The sequence below is a fragment of the Primulina tabacum genome, chromosome 14, assembly GCF_025594145.1.
Source record: "Primulina tabacum isolate GXHZ01 chromosome 14, ASM2559414v2, whole genome shotgun sequence".
Classification (NCBI taxonomy): Eukaryota; Viridiplantae; Streptophyta; class Magnoliopsida; order Lamiales; family Gesneriaceae; genus Primulina; species Primulina tabacum.
In genome coordinates, this window is record NC_134563.1 from 5168745 (window position 1) to 5185442 (window position 16698).

Here is a 16698-nt window from a genome sequence, read left to right on the forward strand (position 1 = left end):
GCAAAACTGCACCTTGATCGGTCTTGGCTACGCCGGTAGACCAGTAAATATTAATTAGCACAGTAAACGCGACTTTTACCATTCTCCGTTCAAAATCCCACGAAAAGATACAAAAGCGAGGAAAGCTTAAAAAAACCTCTCGTGGATATGGAAAATCGTATCACCAACAAAGTGGATTTCAGAATCTCAGCCAATGCTTTTTATTCATTTAAAAAGTAGATTTCGCCAGATTTGACTTCGAGGACTCATTTCTCTCATGCATATTTTAAAGAAAAAGACGCATGATATCATATATATTTGATGCAGACGCCTTGGCCACACACCACATTTCTCTACCTATTCTTCTCATTTCTTTCCTTTACAATAATTAGTTATTGGAATAGGTGTAAAAGTTGTGTTGGAGTTGAAGATCCTCCACTAAAGTTTAAATCTTGGCCATTAATTTCACCCATCTGGCTGTCGAATTTTCTTGAAGAACTTGTATCTACGAGCTTTTGTAGTGTTGAATTTACTTCCATCTTGGGCTATTTCTCCATCTGAGCTGCTGAGTTTCCTTGAAAAACTTAGTGTATGAGCTCTCTAGCTGAAGTTTGTCTGTCAAATTTGTAATCTTGGGCCATTTCCCCAACTGGGCAGCTGAATTTTCTCGAGAACGATGGCAAATAATGGGGTATTTTCAAGATTAAAGAGAGTAGAGGAAACTGAAACGTTGGAGGATTTTCCACCATGTTTCGATACTCATGAAGTTCATGTTCTTGCTGTGGATGATAGTTTAGTTGATAGGAAAGTAATCGAGAGGCTCCTCAAAATCACTTCTTGCAAAGGTAATTTCTGTTTTTAGCAGGTCAGAGTACGACAGATTTTGATTTTTGGGTAATATTTACAGTATTAAGTTATATTTTTTTCCATAAAATGTAATTTTTTTGGGTTTTTTTTGCAGTGACAGCAGTGGACAGTGGGAGGAGGGCTTTGCAATACTTAGGCTTAGATCATGAAGAGGAAAACCCAGCTGAATTCGATGTAATTTGAGATCTTTTAAACATATAATCTATTATGTGTTTGATTTTGTATTGAGAATCTTGTTATGTTTATGAAATGGTGATTTTTGTTTCAGGGATTAAAGGTAGATCTGATTATCACAGATTATTGTATGCCAGGAATGACTGGATACGAACTACTGAAAAAAATCAAGGTTAATTTCTAGACATCTTCAAGTTTATATTATAAAAAAAAAAATTGCGATTATTTTTCATTTTAATCTCTGAGAAACAATATATTAAAGATTAAATTAGCTAAATATTTGTAAATTTGTGTTAATTGAACAGGGTTCATCTATTTTTCGAGAAATTCCAGTGGTAATTATGTCTTCTGAAAATGTATTGGCTCGGATCGACAGGTAAGAAAAAAGCTCATGAATTTTGACATTTTCTTGGATTTCTATTTACAATTATTTTATTGATGAGATGATTAAATTATTTGATTTGGAGAATAAAAAATGTAAATAAATTTATGTTAGAAGAGTGGACTTTTTGTGGCTATCCAGCTTCCCGAATCTTTAAATTCAATGAATCGTTAATATAAAACAAGATCTTCCAATTTATTGCAACATATAAAATTTTATCATGCGGGAGACAAGTTCTAGTGTGTTTCGTACAAAATAATAGCATTGGGTCCTATCGATGAAGTATGCAAGTCCATAAATTGGTGAGATAACAACTTTGATATTGCTCTTCTACTTTAGTTTGGTCACATTTATTGTACTTAAATTTATGGGTACAACTCTATAAAAAAATGCATATTATTCGATTATATGATGGTCCGTATTTTTTGTGAGATGGGCATATGTGAGGAGAAAAAATTATGTGAGACGGTCTCACGGGTCGTATTTGTAAGATGAATATCTTATTTGGGTCATCCATTGAAAATTATTATTTTTTATGGTAAGAATATTACTTTTTATTGTGAATATCGGTAGGATTGACCCGTCTCACAGATAAAGATTCGTGAGACCGTCTTACAAAAGAGCTACTCATTCGTGAGATTGATCAAGTCTGTGTATATTTATAATAAATGTATTATGGATGACCCAAATAGAATATTTATCTCACAAAATTGACTTATGAGACCGTATCACAAGAGTTTTTGTGTTTGGAATAGTATTATACTAACGTAAGTGTCATTATTCTATATTAGATGTTTGGAAGAAGGTGCCGAAGATTTCATCGTAAAGCCCGTGAAATTATCCGATGTAGAACGATTGAAGAGCTACATGTTTGGCGAGGGACGGAACCAAAGACATGAGAGATACTTTAACAAGAGAAAATCATGTGAAAGTCCCGACTCGTCCTCCTCACCATCACCATCTCCACCATCATCGCCATCTCAAATGGATAACTCATCGAGTCCATCTCCGCCATCCTCCCCAAGATCGTTTTCTTCATTCCCATCAAGACAATCCACGTCTTGCTCTCCTACAACGCTAGAATCTCCCACGAGGCGGATTAAATTAAAGTTCGACGAGTAAAATAAATATATATGCCCGATTGATGTTATTTATGTCTTGGCTTGTCCATTTTTTGAGACCGGATGAAGAATTACTAGTAATTTACTTTTCCAAAAGATTTTACATGACAGATACATTGTTGTTGGAATTGAATATATGGGATTTGATCGGATACGGGGTTTGTTATTTCTTGTCTGCTAATTGTGTGTTTTTGTGGGATTATTGATGGAGCCATTATTTTTATTTATTTTCTTTTTTGGAAGCATAACTGCAATTAATAAAAATTTAATTTTATATATTATATTTTCTTAATATTTGTCGGCCCTCTTTAAAAACAATATAGTAACTGAACGGAAATTTTGGAACATTATTCTCGTTATTTTGCCTGAATTTGAAGTGGCACTGACCTGTCGAAGGGCAATAAATTGAACCATAAATCATCTATGGGTATGTCCGGGTGAAGTGTACGTTGATCCTTGAAGTTAGTCAAACTTATTTGAGAATAGTTAATCGTTAACTATTTTAGTTTTGAATCGAGTTTGAGTGTGAACTATGCCATTCAAATATATTTATTTGAGATTGGATTTAATTTTTAAATTAAAACATAGTTAATATTAAACTAAAAATTAGTTAACTATCTGAAAGTCTTGGTCGATTTCAAGCTTCATAATATCTTGATATTTGACTGTTATATATCGTTGCTTTCTGACAAACACCATCAAACAAATATACGTCCGTTATTCACTTTTCAATTCTCCATGGCTCAGAACAAATATAGAGCTTATAATCATTTAGAATGTTCGAGTTGAAAGAGCAAGAGAGTGTTTGATCAATGATGATAAATTTGTTCCCCCAACCAACATTTTCTAGAGAAAATCTGTCGTATATTATCCAATGCGATTTACTTGATTATCGTGGTTTGCATGATACTGTTTGTCCCCGGATGTTTACCCGATGTGCATTTTTAAGTGTTCTAGCTGATCACAAATCAGACATAACACCTAACAATTGTTAAGACCATCTCAAGTTTAGAAAAAAAAACATTTAAAAAAATTTATTCAATTTCTTTCTAAATTATTTTTCGATCTTAACATATATTAATAGAGAAGAAAATAATTTAATGATGACGATGATAATGAGGTTTGATAATTCATGTTTATTAAATCATGAGTTATTAATGTTATTATATATGTATTGTTTAAGTAATATTAATATTTAATATTTATGTATGTCATTAAATTTTTGCATCAATAATGTTCAAGTAAAATTGAAAAAAAAAATAAAAAATTGGTCAACTCAATTGGTATCAGAAATTAGGATGGGGATGATAATGATGAGCTGGTCAAGGATTGGAAATCCTTGATCAGATAGAACCGAGGATAAAGTGGGGATGACATCACAAACCCGTCTTGCTGGGCCTTTTTCCCATTGTCATCCCTGACCCTTTTAAGCCTTTCGACATTTATGGGTTACGGCCCAACTTTGCTTTATGATTTATGGCCCAACTCGGTTATATATTTGGGCCAAGACCCAACTTGATACTCCAACGCAATCTCTGTATAATTAGGTCAATGTGCTACATTATCTAAATTAATTATTGAAGCCCAAGGCTCTTACAAGATAGTAATTCTCTTGTGAGACGATATCTGTGAGACGGATCAACCCTACCGATATTCACAATAAAAATTAATATTATTAGCATAAAAAATAATATTTTTTCATGGATGATCCAAATAAGAGATTCGTCTCACAAAATACGATCTGTGAAACCGTCTCACACAAGTTTTTGCCGTTACAAGATCTATAAATAAATAGCGAACATTCTCATATTTTGGAGGTACGTTTCATTTTGCGTAATTTCGATCTGCTTTATTTAAAGCTTATTTGGGCAATCACCGATTTGAGCATGGAACTGTCTTCGTCGAGTATTTTAGTGCTTTTTACTTCGTTTTGTGATGTAGGTGAAGACCACCAAATTCACTCACGAGCTCACTCGAGCAACTTACACTATTCCCGGAACTTCCGAAGCTTCTATTCGGAAAATACTGCTACTAAGCCAACAAAAATATCATCTAACAAACTTTATAAAAACTCAATAAAAAAGGGCCTAGCGATGTTCGAAGAGCTTATATATCCAAGAAAGAACATGAATAGTCGTATAAGCACACGACCGAAGAAATATAATAAGCTTGAGAGTTTTAAACTACTACATTAAAATAGTCCCAATGAGCCTTTGTAAAGATTGGAGGTGGTGCAAGACGTCCTTTCGGTATATAACAAGACGTACATATATATATATATTTTTTATTACAACACACGCGGGGAGGAGGATCGAACCCGAGGAGGGAGGCCAGCAAATCTGACGGGTGAGACCACTGAGCTACAAGCCCGGTCTCTTTTTCAGTATACTTTGATGTCAAATCAATTAGGTACTGAATAAAAATTGGTGAGATTTTGGATTTTTTTTTCTCCCGTTTTTGATAAAATGTTGTTTAGGTACAAATCACCTAAGAAAAGTCGGATTTGATTTCCATGGATTGATAGTATATATTCATGATGACAATTATATACTTTACAATTTTTGAAATATTTCCCGAAATTAATTATTGTTAATTTGTGTACTATAGGGTATAATCGTTAAACAAGACAATTTATAATGTAATAAAATTAGTTTGAGTGTTTTACCGTATTTTTAAGATTTTTTTTGTTTATTCTATTAAAATCTACACGATTATGTAAGAAGATTGATTTCACAAGGAGTTGAAAATGTTTAACTTGATATAAAATGTATCTGAAATTCACATAAAAAATTTGTTCATCCCAAAGCAACCCAAGTGTTTTACTATAATTTCAAGATTTTCCTGGCTATTCTCGATCAAAATTTTGTTCATACCAAAACTATAATATTAATCATTCTAATTTTACGCATCAAGATCTCGAACAAAATAATTTAATGAGTTAGGGATGCTTTAGTAACGTATGACTGAACACTTGTTGTTCTACTAAAATTATAACTAATGATAACAATCAACTCTAATATTTTAAATCATATGCTTCGATTACTCTCCTAGCAGAAACAATTATTGTCCCAAATACAAAATTAGCATAGCTCTAGTAAAGTGTAGGATCAGCGCTTGCCGTTTTACCAAAATCTATAGCTGGTGGTAATGGTGCAACTAAAATCTTTTGAACCGCACATCAGCTCAAAAATCATGATTCGATCGCTCTTCCAACATGGACAATTATTGCACCCAACAATCTCCCTCCCAATAATTACACTTCTTGCAATCAATGGAAATCGAACTCATGATCTTAGCTATTATACCAATTGTAAGACCGATCGCTTGCTGCTTTACCAAAAGTTATAGATGGTGGTAATGGTGCAACTCAAATATTTTAAACCGCACAGCGGCTCAAGTACAACGGTTTGATCACTCTTTCAACATAGACAATTATTACACCTAACATAAAGTCTTAACCCAATATATACTATACGAGGACGATGAACTATATTCAAGAGTTAGATCTAAGAAATAAATTAAATAAGAGTTCCATCGAAGATGCATAACGAGCTCGAATCAAGAGCTCAATCAATCTAAATAATTGTATTGTTGGGGAAAAACCCATAAACCGCAGAATCCATCATGATAAATCATCAAGAATTTGACTGAAATCTTAAGCGAAAGCGTACCTGAAGCCATAATCCTGAATTCTTTAAAACGTGTCTTGATCTTCCAGATCTACGCGCTCTTTCCTTGAGAGAATCCTTTAGTTTCTCTTCAGAACTATTTTCTTAATGGGGGAGAGAATAGTGAAAGTGACAACGCGAGATCTGGGGACCATGACCCATATTTATAGATAATGTTTATCAATATCTTCTGATATTTCTGTTTTAGCCAATCATAAAAACAGAAATTACACTTATGTCTCTACACATTAAAGGCCCACAGCCCATTAGATACATTAAAGCCCAATAACCCGAAATATTAATTGATCACTTTATTTTGGGCTAACTTAATAGACAACCCACAACACATAATTATTCACATATAAGCCCATATAAATAAATTGATCTAACAATCTCCCACTTGGGCTATATGTGCAACTTTATAATTATGTTTGTGAAAATAACCTTATGAGCTCAACATTGTTGTCATTCCGAAATGTATCTATAACCAATCTGGTCCATCAATCACATCAACATAGGATCAAAGCAGTCTTCGCTACACTCAAGGTAACTAGACTCATCAATGGTCACATATGCCAACACAACTGAATGACATGGATCATGAAGTGGATGTGTAGCATGAAAATTTCATGCAATGTGACCGTAACATGCCTATTTCCAACTGGTCCTCCCTTTAACCTTATTAAGATTAAACTTTAAATCATAATTAGAGTGTGACTCAACTTGAAATTTATTTCTGCAGAAAATAAATTTACATAAATGTAACTGCAATGTCTACAACTGAAAAGCATTTAAAATAACAAACTCCCACTAAAACTGGATTTCCTCAATTGACATAACACCCATACTAGCAGTGTGCTCATGAAACTGTTTGGGTGGTAGTCCCTTAGTAAGCGGATCCGCAACCATGGAGTTTGTACCGATATGCTCAATAGACAACTTTCCACTCTGAATTCTTTCTTTAACAACCAGAAACTTGATGTCAATGTGTTTTGACTTCGTCGAGCTCCTGTTGTTATTGGAATACATAACTGCTGATTTATTGTCACAATGTAATCTTAGTGGCCTTTCAATGCCATCAACAATGCGCAGTCCCGTGACAAAATTTTGCAGCCATATTCCATGATTGGATGCCTCATAACACGCTACAAACTCAGCTGCCATGGTGGAAGAAGCTATAAGAGACTGTTTAGCACTCTTCCAGGAAATGACACCTCCAGCAAGGAGATAGATGTAGCTCGACGTAGATTTCATACTATCTTGGCATCCAGCAAAATCGGAGTCAGTATACCCAATGATCTCAAGCCGATCCAACCTCCGATATATGAGCATGTAATCTTTTGTTCTCTGTAGGGTACCGTAAAACTCTTTTGACTGCTTTCCAATGTTCCACTCCTGGATTACTTAAATATCGTCCCAACATTCCTGTCACGTACGCAATATCTGGACGTGTACAAACCTGAGCATACATCAGACTCCCCACTGCAGATGCATAGGGAACCTTCTGCATTTCTTTTTCCTCAAAATCATTCTTTGGGCATTGTTTGAGACTAAATTTGTCTCCCTTAGCCACAGGGGTATCTGTTGGTTTACAATCTTGCATCCCGTATCGCTTGAGAACTTTCTCGATATAGCCTTTCTGAGATAATCCAAGAATACCCCGAGAACGGTCCCGATGTATCTGAATACCCAGTACAAAAGATGCATCACCAAGATCCTTCATCTCAAAATTCTTAGCTAGAAATCTTTTGGTTTCATGCAACAACTCTATATCGTTGCTAGCGAGCAGAATGTCATCAACATATAAAACCAGAAAAATATGCTCTCCCACTGAACTTATGGTACACACAATCATCGACCAAATTCATCTCAAAACCAAACGAGATGATCACTTGATGAAATTTGAAATACCATTGTTGAGATGCTTGCTTGAGCCCATAGATGGATTTTTTTAATTTTCAAACCATTTTATTTGTGTCTTTGGACACAAAATTTTCTGGCTGCACCATATAAATTGTTTCATCAATGTCACCATTTAGAAACGCAGTCTTTACATCCATCTGATGAATCTCGAGATCGAAATGCGCCACCAAAGCCATTATAATCCTTAAAGAGTCTTTCGAAGAAACCGGAGAGAAAGTCTCTTTATAATCAATGCCTTCTTTCTGTGTAAAGCCTTTAGCGACAAGATGAGCCTTATATCTTTCCACATTACCTTTCGAATCCCTCTTGGTTTTAAATATCCATTTGCAACCAATGGGCTTCGTACCTTTAGGCAATGGGACAAGATCCCATACATCATTGTCCTTCATGGACTTTATCTCCTCATTCATGGCATCATTCCACTTTTGAGAGTTAGAACTTTCCATGGCTTGACGGAAGTTAATAGGATCATCCTCCATCAATCCAATGTCTGCCTCATGTTCTTGAAGAAATACAATGTAATCATCTGGCACTGCATTTCTCCGCTCTCTAGTGGATCTCCTTAATGGCATAGGTTCTGGAGATGCTTGAGTTTGTTCATCTGGAATGAGAGGATCTCTAATATTGTCTTCCTGTATTGTGTCTTGGTCAAAGTGAGGAATATGATCCTGACCAATGTCCAAGACACCTGTGGGAATATTTACATATTTCTCTTCAAAGACAATATCCCTTACTTTATCTCCCCTCGCAAACTCAACATCCTCAAAGAACCTGGCATTTCCTGACTCAAAAATCGACTTACTCGTGGGATCATAAAACTTGTACCCCCTGGATCTTTCAGAGTATCCAATAAAATAACAACTAACCGTCCTTGAGTCCAGTTTCTTTTCATTAGGCTTGTAAGGCCTTGCCTCAGCTGGACATCCCCAAACGTGCAGATGCTTAAGACTGGGCTTTTTACCCGTCCAAAGTTCATAAGGGGTTTTGGTCGCTGCCTTAGTTGGAACCCTGTTAAGGATATATGCTTCGGTCTTTAGTGCTTCTCCCTAGAGTGATTCTGGTAAGGTAGAATGACTGATCATACTCCTCACCATATCTTAAAGCGTTCTGTTTCGTCTTTCAGCAACACCATTCATAGTGGGCGAACCCGGCATAGTGTACTGTGGGACGATACCGCATTCCACCAGGAATCTAGCAAAAGGTCCTGGACGTTGTTCACCTGAACCGTCATATCTACCATAGTATTCACCACCACGGTCAGATCTAACGCTTTAAATCTTTAAGCCAAGTTGATTTTCAACTTCAGCTTTATAGTTTTTGAATACATCCAATGACTGTGCCTTTTCATGAATGAGATAAATGAAGCCATATCTTGAAAAATCGTCTGTAAACGTTATAAAATAATGTTGACCATTCCAAGAAGCCGAAGGGAATGATCCACAAATATCAGTATGTATAAGTTCTAAGACGCCTGAACACCTGTTGGCTTCAAATCTCCTTTTGTTGGTTTGTTTTCCCTTTATACAATTAACACAATTATTAAAATCTGTGTAATCTAAAGGTTCAAGAATTTCGTCTGACACGAGTCTCCTTATTCTCTTTTCAGAGATATGACCCAATCTTTTGTGCCATAACGCAGCTGAATTCTCACTGATTAATTTTCTTTTAGTGCCTCTACTTGTTTGCAGGGATTCATTAAATGAAGCAATAACATCCAAAGAATAGAGATTATTGTATCCTGATAAAGAACCAGAACCAACCAATTTTGAATCGAGAAACAAACTGAATATTCCATTTCCAAAAGAACAAGAATAACCAAATTTGTCCAATGCAGAAATGGAAATCAAATTCCGTCTAAAAGACGACACAACAAATGTTTCATAAAGATCCAAATATATTTCAGTTTTTAACAATAATCTAAATTTTCCTATTGCCTCAACTTCAACTTTGTTGCCGTCACCAACATAGATGAATCTTTCAGCATCACTTGGTTTTCGGCAATCCAGGCAACCCTGCATAGACACACTGATGTGAGTTGTTGCACCAGAATCTATCCACCACGTGTGTCTAGGCACTGAAGTTAAATCAACCTCAGAACAAACCATATTCAGAAGCATACCTTTCTTAGCACGCCAAGCGTGATAATTACTGCACTGTTTCTTCATATGCCCATCACTGCCACAGAAAAAACAACCAGAACTTTGAGAATCACTAGGATTCTTATGTTGTTTCTTCGGAGGCTGTGTATCCGCAGCTTCCTTATATTTTCGTTTCTTTCCTTTATCCTTCAAGGTAGAGGCATAATGAGGACTTTCTGTCTTGTCTTGCTTCAACCTTTCCTCTTCCTGGACACAGTGCGAGATGAGCTCATTCAGAGACCAAGTCTCTTTCTGACAGTTATAGCTCACCTTGAACTGGTTAAACTGAGGAGGAAGAGATATCAAAACCAGATGCACCAGCAAGTCCTCAGAGAGGTCAAGCTTCAGTGTTCAACCTTGAAGCAAGATGAGACATTTCCATAATGTACTCCCTGATATTGCCCTTACCTCTGTACCTCATTGAAACGAGGCTTGCCAAAAGTGTACCAATTTCAGACTTTTCACTTTTAGCAAACCTCTTTTCGAGGTCTTGAAGGAAAGCCTTAGCCGTAGCAATGTCGTTAGACATTGTGCCCCTGAATGTTTCTGGAATGACCCTCTTCATGATCATCATACACATGCGATTCGATCTCTCCCACCTTTCAAACTCCCTCTTTTCATCAGAGGTACTCTTATCCGTAACGGCAGAAGGAGAGTCAACCCTTATCGCAAGGTCCAAATCCATGACTCCGAGAACTATCAATAAATTCTCTTGCAATGATTTAAAATTAGAGCCATTTAACATAGGAATAGAATTTATGTTGGAGTGAATATTTGCAGGAGTCAAATCTGAACAGAGAACAAAAAAAACCAAATATACATGCTCAACCAAATATCCAAATAAAATAATCAATAAATTCAAATAATGTAAACCCCCATAAACAGAATATCGAGCACTCCATTAATGTTTCATCTTTGGACAAAAGATTAACTTGTAAGTGATATCCTGGCGCAGCAGTCAAACACTGATAGTAACTATCATGTCAAAATAACAACCTTCCTTTGGGCCGATTTATTATTCACATGAAACCGAACAACTATCACATGTTTACCACCACAAGTGCATATGTAATTATATTAAATATTAACCTTCCTTTGGGCCGATCAATATTCATATAAATCACATATACCCAAAATCCTTTCGTATTTCAAAATAAAATTAATTTCCATAAAAGAGGTCACTTTGGCGACATTTTATTTCAATTAATCAATTTTAAAAATACATATAACCTTGTCATTATTTGAATTAACGAATATTTAACCTCAACCGAATAAACCTGAACAAAAAAAAAAATTTCGGAAATTCCGTACGGGTCGAGTCGGCCCGGTTCCGTACGATTCGGGTCGACCCGGGTCCGTACGACCCGACCCGAATCCGTACCTTTTTTATAAAAAAAAAAAAAAATTTAATCCGAATTTTCGATTTTCCTCTAAAATATTTTGTTGAACAAAAACCGGAAGAAAAATCGAAATCTTATACCTAATCTTTAAAATTTTACAACCAAATCTTTTTACCAAAACTGAAACTTTAAAAGATTTGGTTTTCAACCAAAATATTTTCCAGATCTGAAACCTTATCAAAAAAAATTTTCAGATCTAAACCAAAATAATTTTCAGATCTGAAACCGTATCAAAATATTTTCAGATCTGAAAACATATCAATATATTTTCCAAATCTGAAGCCATATCAAAAAAATTTTAAACAAAATTTAATTTTTCAGATCTGGATCCAAAAAGTATCCAAAAACTTTAAACAAATCTCAATGATTCAAACATGAATGACTCTGATACCACCTGTTGGGGAAAAACCCATAAACCGCAGAATCCATCATGATAAATCATCAAGAATTTGACTGAAATCTTAAGCGGAAGCGTACCTGAAGCCATAATCCTGAATTCTTTAAAACGTGTCTTGATCTTCCAGATCTACGCGCTCTTTCCTTGAGAGAATCCTTTAGTTTCTCTTCAGAACTATTTTCTTAATGGGGGAGAGAATAGTGAAAGTGACAACGCGAGATCTGGGGACCATGACCCATATTTATAGATAATCTTTATCAATATCTTCTGATATTTCTGTTTTAGCCCATCATAAAAATAGAAATTACACTTATGTCTCTACACATTAAAGGCCCACAGCCCATTAGATACATTAAAGCCCAATAACCCGAAACATTAATTGATCACTTTATTTTGGGCTAACTTAATAGACAACCCACAACACATAATTATTCACATATAAGCCCATATAAATAAATTGATCTAACATGTATAAGACAGAATAATGATAATGCTAAGATGAATCACTTTGTGGCGAGTTAATATACTTACGACATATATATAAATAAAAATTTGCCATATCAATACATGTTGGCAATAATACATCATATATTTTATTATTTAATTAATTTTTTTTGTTGACGGTATTGTGATATTGACATACGAAGTTTTGTCTTTCTAGAATAATAAGATTTTCTATAATATTGATATTTATGATAAATTTTTTAGTATATCATATTTATGATAAAATATCCAAATATTATATTATTATTCAAAGAGTTTGTTTCCTAATAAAATTTTTGTTTTTATATTTGTATAGTACTCTATATAATGAATATACTCTAGGGCAAAATAAGTCTATAAATAAGATATCATTGCTGCCGTGCACATGTGATTTTTTTGGAGTTGAAGAAGAGCAGTGCAACGCTGCAAGAAGAGCACTGAATTGCATCAGTGAATTAATAAAAAGCTCGAGCTAAGACCTTTTGAAGCGTTGCCATGAAGTTTTGAGAACATTCAATCACAACACCTAATCACAGTTTCGATTAGTGTGTTGTTTATTCGAAAACTCCAGCTTTACGTTTGTTGCATCCATATACTTTTTATTAATATTTTCTGAAATATATGTTTGAATGCACTTTGCTATTTCATTTGTTAAGTGAGTTAGCCTTTATTTGTTCACAACTTTTGATTTTTGTAAATCGATAATTTTCTAGCGAATCGTTCTGCTAAGACACCAAACAAATGTTTATACTCGTACAGGATTTGATATGTCTTATTTTATTCATTCAAGTTTATTTGCGTGTTTAATTAATATATTCAGTTACATGTTATGAATATGTGTTACAACACATACACAATACATTAATCTGATAAACACAATCTTAGTATTTTTGTAATTTTATATTAAACAATTCTATAATATATATATATATATATATAATTTTAGTTGGTGGAAACTTGGAATACTCGTGTAGAGTTATTTTATTTTATATGACAACAATGGATGTAACGACCAAATCTGAAATAATCAACCCACCAACAAAAAGGAAAAAAATAATTAAATTAAGCCAATTCAAGAATGAAAACGAAGTCGTAACACCACAATTTCAAATTCTAATACGCCCAAAAAAACCCGAAAAATAAAGAGAAAAAAATATAATTTCAAGGTTGACAGAACCAGCGAGACACGTACTCTCCACCAACCTCATCAATTGACGAAATTAGCCTCCACTCGTCCGGTCACGAGAACATGTAAAACGATTAATTAATTAAATTAAATAAAACTCAAAGTTTACCAAACAATATTAGATGCATAAAATTAGAGACGACCCCATAGATTATCTCGGCCTTTTACTGTTTGAACAAGGTACGATCGCACAATGAGCTTTATATAAATTATAAATTAAGATCGAAAATTATTTATAATTGATCTAACTTTTCTTGCATTGAAAAATATCCAAAATAAATTTAAATTTGTTTGTTCGAAATAATCATAAGTGCACGAATCAAGTTATGGAATAATGTACAGAGTACGATAATTGTCTCACGAAAACTATATTCTACATTTATTATTTGTAGAAATTAATTCTTTATCTGCGTGTCATCGATGATTTGAGATGAATTTATACATCTACTAAGAATTCAAAAAAAAAAATAAAAAAATTTAGTTCAACGAGAAAATAAAATACATTCAAAGAAATCTTAAAATCAAGAGAATGATTTTGTTGAGAATTTCAGTTCACTTACCCCTAGTTGATTTAAATAATCAATCTCGATAATCAATCAGTATCAACGTATATTCAATTTCATATGTCTATGCAAATTATAAAGCTATAGATTATGTTACTTGTTACTATTGAAATTATCATTTCAAATTTATTCAGAATATAAAATATTATATAAATTATCTAGACTTCGATAATTCAAAGAAAAATAGTAACACAATCAAGCATGAAGCAAAAGTCGAGAAATAAATTAATTAAAACTATGCCTGGGTGTAGAATCCCCTAAATCCCAACAAATATAAATTTAGATACTAAATATCGTCATAAAAATCTAAAATAATAGTTAAACAATGATTCTAAAACTAGAAATAATAAAAGAAATGAAGGAGTAAGGGTTGACAATAAAATATTGCACTTCAGCTTTTTCCTCATCAAATTTATCCTCTCGCATCCCACTAGTGAGTGTGGCTTCTATTGGATCATTTAAAGCATCATGCGCAAAGGGAAACTGTTCATGTTGTCCCTCCTCAAGTTGTCCCTCATGGTACCCCACGTGCTGCTGCGGTTGCTGTTCCAGCAAGTCACGGTGAAAAACCCGAGAAGTTTACTGGTGTGGACTTCAAAAGGTGGCAGCAGAAGATGCTGTTTTATTTGACGATGCTGAACTTGGCCAGATTCCTCACTGAGGATGCACCTAAACTCAACGAGGGTGAGGGAGATGTTGAATCTGTTAGTGCGGTTGAGGCATGGAATCATTCTGATTTCTTGTGCCGAAACTATGTACTAAACGGATTGGCAAATTCGCTCTACAACGTGTTTTGCGAAAAGAAAACGACTAAAGAGCTGTGGGAATCCCTAGACAGAAAGTACAAAACCGAGGATGCCGGGGCCAAGAAGTTTCTTGTTGGTCGCTTTCTGGACTTTAAAATGGTGGATTCTAAGCCGGTTATCAGCCAAGTTCAAGAACTCCAAGTGATTCTTCACGAGATTCACGGTGAGGGGATGACTTTGAGCGAATCATTCCAAGTGGCTGCTATTGTTGAGAAGCTACCACCAGCTTGGAAAGATTTCAAAAACTACTTGAAGCACAAGCGAAAGGAGATGAATGTTGAAGAGCTCATTGTTCGACTTCGCATCGAGGAAGACAACAAGAGTTCGGAAAGACGATTATTTTCTCCTGTTGCCGCTAAGGCAAATGTTGTCGAGCATGGCCAAAGCTCGAAAAAGAGAACATTTTCCTCCTCCAGCAAAAGGTTGAACATGGGACCCAAAGGAGGCGTGTCAAAGAAGAAGTTCTCAGGAAAATGCTATAATTGTGATGGCATGGGTCACAAGGCATCTGATTGTAAGAAGCCGAAGAGAAACCGAGAGGCGAATGTGGTGGAGAACATATCTCAAGAGGTTTCGAATATGAATCTATGTGCTGTAATATCATAAGTTAATCTGGTGGGTTCTAACCCAAGGGAGTGGTGGATCGACACTGGTGCCACTCGCCATGTTTGCTCGGACAAGGAGATGTTTGCTACTCTAGAGGAATCTGAGAATGGTGAAAAACTATTCATGGGAAATTCCGCTACCTCTGAAATCAAGGGTCAAGGGAAAGTTGTTCTAAAGATGACATATGGGAAAGAACTGACGTTGAACAATGTGTTGTATGTACCTGACATCCGCAAGAACTTGGTGTCCGGGTCGCTTCTTAACAAGCATGGTTTCCGCATTGTATTCGAGTCAGATAAAATGAAATGACCTTTGGTGTTTTGGTGCTCCAGCTGCTGACTTTTGGTGCTCCAGCTGCTGACCTTTGGCCTTTCAGATGGCCAGCCGTAACTGTCCATATAAGTGCCTATAAATAGAGGCAGCCTCGAGTCTTTCAGATATACCAACACACTCTCCTACATTCTGTTATTTCGACGCTTTGCTTGTTCTGTTGTCTCGGCTGCTGCTCCTTCCACCGGCTGCTGCTCCTTTTCTCGTTCTGTCTCGTGATAAAGTTCAGGTACATTTCAGTTCGCTTTTGTGGTACCTCGTGCTAAGGTACTGCTGGTTGTTCCGTTGTATCATGGGAAACAGACGTCCAAGTTCATCCTCGAAGCACACCGGAGGGGACGAATCTGTTTTAAGGACACTGTATTACATACAGGCCTCAGTTTGCTTTATTTTATGCATTGTGCTACTGTTTAGTTCGCTGTACTAGCTCGCTGGTTTTGTATACCTTTCTGTTTCAGCATACATTTTGTATAACAAAAAGATCATCCTTAATAACCCCTCGTGGTTAGTTTATGGATCTATCCGCCAATTGCAAGGACATCTTAGTAGGCTTTGGCTCTCCTAACCTAAGTTTCCTAAAAACAGAAAATGACATCAAATTAATACTCATACCTAGATCACACAAAGCCTTATGAAAAATAATATCACCAATCAATCAAGGAGTAAAAATTTCTT

The 16698-nt window shown here is 35.2% G+C and overlaps 1 protein-coding gene across 1 annotated transcript; it reads left to right on the plus strand.

Annotated features, from left to right (window-relative positions):
- Nucleotides 1–243: 243 nt before the first annotated feature.
- Nucleotides 244–2801, plus strand: LOC142525253 (two-component response regulator ARR5-like). The gene is made up of 5 exons (XM_075629483.1): nt 244–824; nt 941–1020; nt 1115–1192; nt 1326–1396; nt 2194–2801. Exons 1-5 carry the CDS (start codon nt 656–658, stop codon nt 2522–2524), a joined length of 729 nt encoding a protein of 242 aa, XP_075485598.1. The 5' UTR covers nt 244–655; the 3' UTR covers nt 2525–2801.
- The last annotated feature ends 13897 nt before the right edge of the window (nt 2802–16698 follow it).

Excerpts from the sequence above, each read along its gene's own strand:
- LOC142525253 (XM_075629483.1), top strand. The coding sequence starts at position 656 with ATGGCAAATAATGGGGTATTTTCAAGATTAAAGAGAGTAGAGGAAACT. Across the intron at positions 1,193-1,325 it reads AACTACTGAAAAAAATCAAG|GGTTCATCTATTTTTCGAGA; the intron begins GTTAATTTCTAG and ends TTAATTGAACAG. Across the intron at positions 1,397-2,193 it reads GTATTGGCTCGGATCGACAG|ATGTTTGGAAGAAGGTGCCG; the intron begins GTAAGAAAAAAG and ends ATTCTATATTAG.